Raw genomic sequence first — 4,198 nt, forward strand, 5'->3', positions numbered from 1 at the left:
GTGGAGTCACAAGGGCACGGGGGCTTCTGGCACCCGCGGGGGCGCAGGCCTGTCAGCCTACCTGGGTGTGCACATTTTGCCCAGGTAAGTTGTGCCCAGTGAGAGCACAGCGTGTCCGGGTGAGTCGGGCCCCTCCCAGCTGGCTTCACCCTGCTCCTTCCTGCCGCTGCAGCAACACGGAAGCTGCCCCCTGTCCCGTGTCCTCAGGGGACCTGGCGCTGGAGACGCACGGGACAAACTCCGAGCAGGGTGCAGCCGGTGGGCTGGCACCACCCCTGCAGACCGGCCCTGCTCAGGCACACAGCCCCCACCTCCGTGCCCCCGCCCATGAACGACCCGAGACCTCGTCCTTTCATCAGTCGCTTTATAGCAGCCAAACAGCGCCGACGTCAGGCAACCCCAAAGCCTCGAATGCACCCGCTACGCTCAGCCCTGTCCAATGTCCCCCGGCTGGCCTCGGGGCTGCGTCACGGCCTGGCACACTCGGGCTCCCGCAGCACGGCCTTGACCTCGAAGCCCGTGGCCTGCAGCACGATGCCGAACTTGCCCGCCAGCGAGGGCAGCGGGTGGTGCGCGGGGAGCTCCAGCGTGAAGCGCTGCAGGATCCAGGACAGCAGCAGGAAGAGCTCCATCTTGGCCAGCACCTCGCCCAGGCAGGCGCGGACGCCAGAGCCGAAGGGCATGTAGCTGGGCGTGGGTGAGTAAATGCGCTGGCCTTTCTCATCCAGGAAGCGTCCTGAGGGTGGAGGGGATGGCGCCGTCAGGCCCAGGAGCCCTGCCGGGACCCCTCCACCCAGCAGGCACCTGCGATGGGGCCCATCCAGCCCTTCCCAGCGCCAAACACCGCCGAGACCGGCCTGACTCATCGCCGCCGGGAGCTGCCCTGCTCCCCGCGTGTCTGCGAGACTCACCTGGGTTGAACTCCTCGGGCTTGTCCCACTCGTCCTGGTCGTGGTGGATGGCCCAGATGTTGACGATGACGTGGGCGCCCTTGGGGATGACGTAGTCCCCGATGCTGCGGTGCAGAAGCAGAGGTGAGTGCCCCCCTCTGCCGTCTCCACCCCACCCCACCCAGGGCCACCGCTCACCTGGAGTCCACCAGGGCCACGTGGGGGATGAGCAGCGGGGCCACGGGCCGGATGCGCAGGACCTCGCTGATGGTGGCCTCCAGGTAGGGCAAGCGCTGTCTGTCGCTGAGCTGGGGCCGTCTCTCCAGCCCGAGCTGCTGGTCCAGCTCCTCCTGGATCTTCCGCTGCACCTGCGCAGCAAGGACGGGGTTAAACGGGGGTGTTGCGTGTCAGAGGCCCAACACTGCTCAGGAGAGTCTCCTCCAGTGGAACAAAGCGAGTCCACGGGCCAGGAGGGCAGCACAGCCGGGCGCTGGGGACCCTCCCACTATGAACCCACCCGGCCACCTCTGAGCACAGCAGGACCCGGCTCTGGGCCTGAGGGGTCCAGCAGCATTGCAAGGTAGGGAGGCAATGGCTGGGGCTGGGGGGCACAGGGCCCAGGTAGGACGGGGCGAGGCCTGGGGGGCCGGGCGGTCGCACCTCGGGGTAGTGCAGCATGTAGATGATGGCCCACTTGAGCACGGTGGGGGTGGTCTCCACGCCGGCCCCGAAGATGTCGCGCTGGGGCTGGGGGGGACAGGGCCCAGGTAGGACGGGGCGAGGCCTGGGGTGCTGGGCGGTCGCACCTCGGGGTAGTGCAGCATGTAGATGATGGCCCACTTGAGCACGGTGGTGGTGGTCTCCACGCCGGCCCCGAAGATGTCGCCCACGGTCATGAGCAGGTGGTCGTCGGTCAGCTCCAGCCCCGGCTCCAGGCGGCTGTTGTTGTTCTCCATGTTGAGCTTGGCGCGCAGCAGCGCGTCCATCAGGTCGCTCACCGAGTCGCTGCAGAAGGCTTCCTGGGGGCGGCGGGGGCGTGAGGGGAGCCGCAGCAGCCCCCCTGGGTGATTCGGAAACCGGGGGCAGGGACCTGCCGGTTCAGTGCCCCGTGCCTCGGTTTCCCCAGCTCTGAGAGCCCACCCCGGCTCAAATGCCTTTCCCTGCTCTGTGCCTCAGGTTCCCCAGCTCCTGCCAGGGCTTTGCTGCCTTTGCAGCGGTCTCTGCCCAGAGCCCCTACCTTGTGCTCGGTGAACTTTTTCTGGAGCAGCTCGTCCCGGGCCTTGATGCACTGTCGCAGCCACGCCAGGTCCTTGTTGGGGAAGTACTGCGGGGGGAGGAGAAAGGCAGTGCCAGTCGCACCCCTGCCAGCGCTCCTCCCGGGATGCCCCCTGCCCCAGAGACCCTGGCCCCTCTCACCTGCAGCCAGGGGAAGATGTCCACCAGGCTCTCCTTGCCCACGGTCTCCACGATGCCCTGGCTGTACTCCAGCATGGCTTCGAACTCGGGGTCACCACGGCGGTAGGAGGAGTTGAAGCACAACGAGCACACCACGTTGGTCACGGCGCGGGTCAGCTCGGGCGCCATGGCCAGCGGGGCCCCCTGCGTGGCCGCCAGCACCTCGCACAGCCCCTCGGCCTCCCGGCAGACTGGAGGAAGACATGAGGGGGAGGTTGGTGCCTCCCCTGCATGGGCCGAGCCCTCCGGTGCTGGGAGACGAGGGGGAATTGCTGGGGGGGGCAACCACACATGGATCGGGGTGTGAAGCGTGGCCGTGGCCTGCCCCAGAGTTGGGGACGGGGCTGAGCTGGGAGGAAGAAGGGGAGAGGCAGAGGGTCTCTACCCCCTAGCCCACGCTCCCCTCCAGAACCCAGGTGTCCAGGGCCTCGACGCGCCAGTGCTATGCTGTGACCCCCCCAGCATAATCCGGCACTAGGTAAAAACAGTGCGAGCTAGGGGGAGAAGCTGGGCACCGCCCTCCTGGATGAGCCTGCTCCATGCCTCGGTTTCCCCACCTTGCCCCCAATGGGGAGGTGGCACGGATGCTGGCCGAGCCCATGGGGAGGGGAGCTGTATCTGTGTGCCCCTTCCCAATACTCAGAGGACCATCAGCAGCTGAGAGAAGGCAGGGAGCAGACGGGGAAACTGAGGCAGGCTCTGCCCCTGGGTAACACTCACCGATCTTCTGCAGGGCGACGGACCCCTCCCCGAACATGGAGAGCGCCGCGTGCACCAGCTTGCGCTGGAGCCGCCAGAGCGGGCTGTAGCTGGCAAAGGCGATGTCCTTGCCCCCCCGGGACATCAGGTCCGAGGTCACCTGTGGGGCGAGGAGCGGGATGCCGTGGTCAGGGGGAGAGGACCCGGGGCCCAGCGCCTGGCAAGGCACCTGGGGGTGCTCCACAACCACCTGCCCCTTCCTTCCGGCTGTGCTGCCCTAGTGTTGAACAGGCACCCGCTACTCGCCAGGAGGGATTCCCCACCCCCCCCAGTCACCTCGGAGCTGGGGAAACCGAGGCACGGGCCAAGCTGCTCCTCTCTCCCCGCCCCCCGGGGCGAGGGGGACTCACGGAGTGGGGCCGGCCGGCGAACTCCTTCCCCTTCTTGAACAGCACCTCGCGGGCGTGCAGGTGGTTGTTGACCACCACCAGGTAGTCGGAGCCGAGGCGCAGGGCGTAGAGGCAGCCGTAGCGGGCCTGCAGGCCGGTGAAGCAGGTGTGCAGCTCGCTGTGCCCGGCCAGCTGCAGCAGGCTGCCCAGCACGGGCAGCGAGGGCAGGCACGGCGGGGCCCGGCGCCCCGGATCCGCCTTGTCCCGGGACAGGTGCCGCAGGGCCAGCAGGGCCAGGGCCAGCAGCAGGGCGCCCAGCGGCCGGCCGCGGGGCCTGGAGCTGGGCCAGCCCCGTCCCTCGCTGCCAGGATGCAGGGCTGAGATGGGAGCGGGGGGAGCTGCGCCTCCCATGAGACAGGAGAGGCTTCCCTTATACTGCACGGCCCCGGCCCCCCTCTGCAGAGCCGAGCGCCTGGCCCCGCCGCGCTCGGCGCTGTACACGGAGGCAGCTAGACAGTCTGCGGGAGCCCTGCCTTTTGCTGCACGCTGGGGGTCGAACCCGTTGTAGGAACCGGGAGACCGGAGCCCCCGTCCCACAGCCCCAGGGCGGGGCTGAGAGGCTGCGGGAGTCCGGCGGGGGTCCCCGAAACCCAGGGCCAAGCACAGGCGGGGGCGAGGTCCCGGAGGCGGGCTGCAGGGGTGTGACGGGGGCACGCGCTTCCCGCAAAGCCGCCGGCCCCCGGACGGCCCGCCCCCCCCGGGCCG

General features: G+C 69.1%; 1 protein-coding gene across 2 annotated transcripts; it reads right to left on the reverse strand.

Moving 5' to 3' along the window:
• Positions 1–347: 347 nt before the first annotated feature.
• Positions 348–4,034, reverse strand: LOC102372221 (steroid 17-alpha-hydroxylase/17,20 lyase). 2 transcript variants are annotated; one of them, XM_025201243.1, is made up of 9 exons: positions 3,455–4,033; positions 3,066–3,204; positions 2,307–2,536; positions 2,128–2,214; positions 1,731–1,909; positions 1,551–1,584; positions 1,089–1,258; positions 912–1,015; positions 348–736 (listed from the first exon to the last, which is right to left on the reverse strand). In XM_025201243.1, the coding sequence occupies exons 1-9, from the start codon at positions 3,842–3,844 to the stop codon at positions 468–470; spliced, it is 1,602 nt and encodes a 533-aa protein (XP_025057028.1). In that variant the 5' UTR covers positions 3,845–4,033; the 3' UTR covers positions 348–467. The 2 variants fall into 2 exon arrangements, with proteins under 2 accessions (XP_025057028.1, XP_006021374.1); XM_006021312.2 differs by lacking the exon at positions 1,551–1,584 and having other exon boundaries at positions 1,697–1,909; positions 3,455–4,034.
• Between the last annotated feature and the right edge of the window lie 164 nt (positions 4,035–4,198).

The sequence above is a fragment of the Alligator sinensis genome, unplaced genomic scaffold (genome assembly GCF_000455745.1).
Source record: "Alligator sinensis unplaced genomic scaffold, ASM45574v1 scaffold61_1, whole genome shotgun sequence".
Lineage (NCBI taxonomy): Eukaryota > Metazoa > Chordata > Crocodylia > Alligatoridae > Alligator > Alligator sinensis.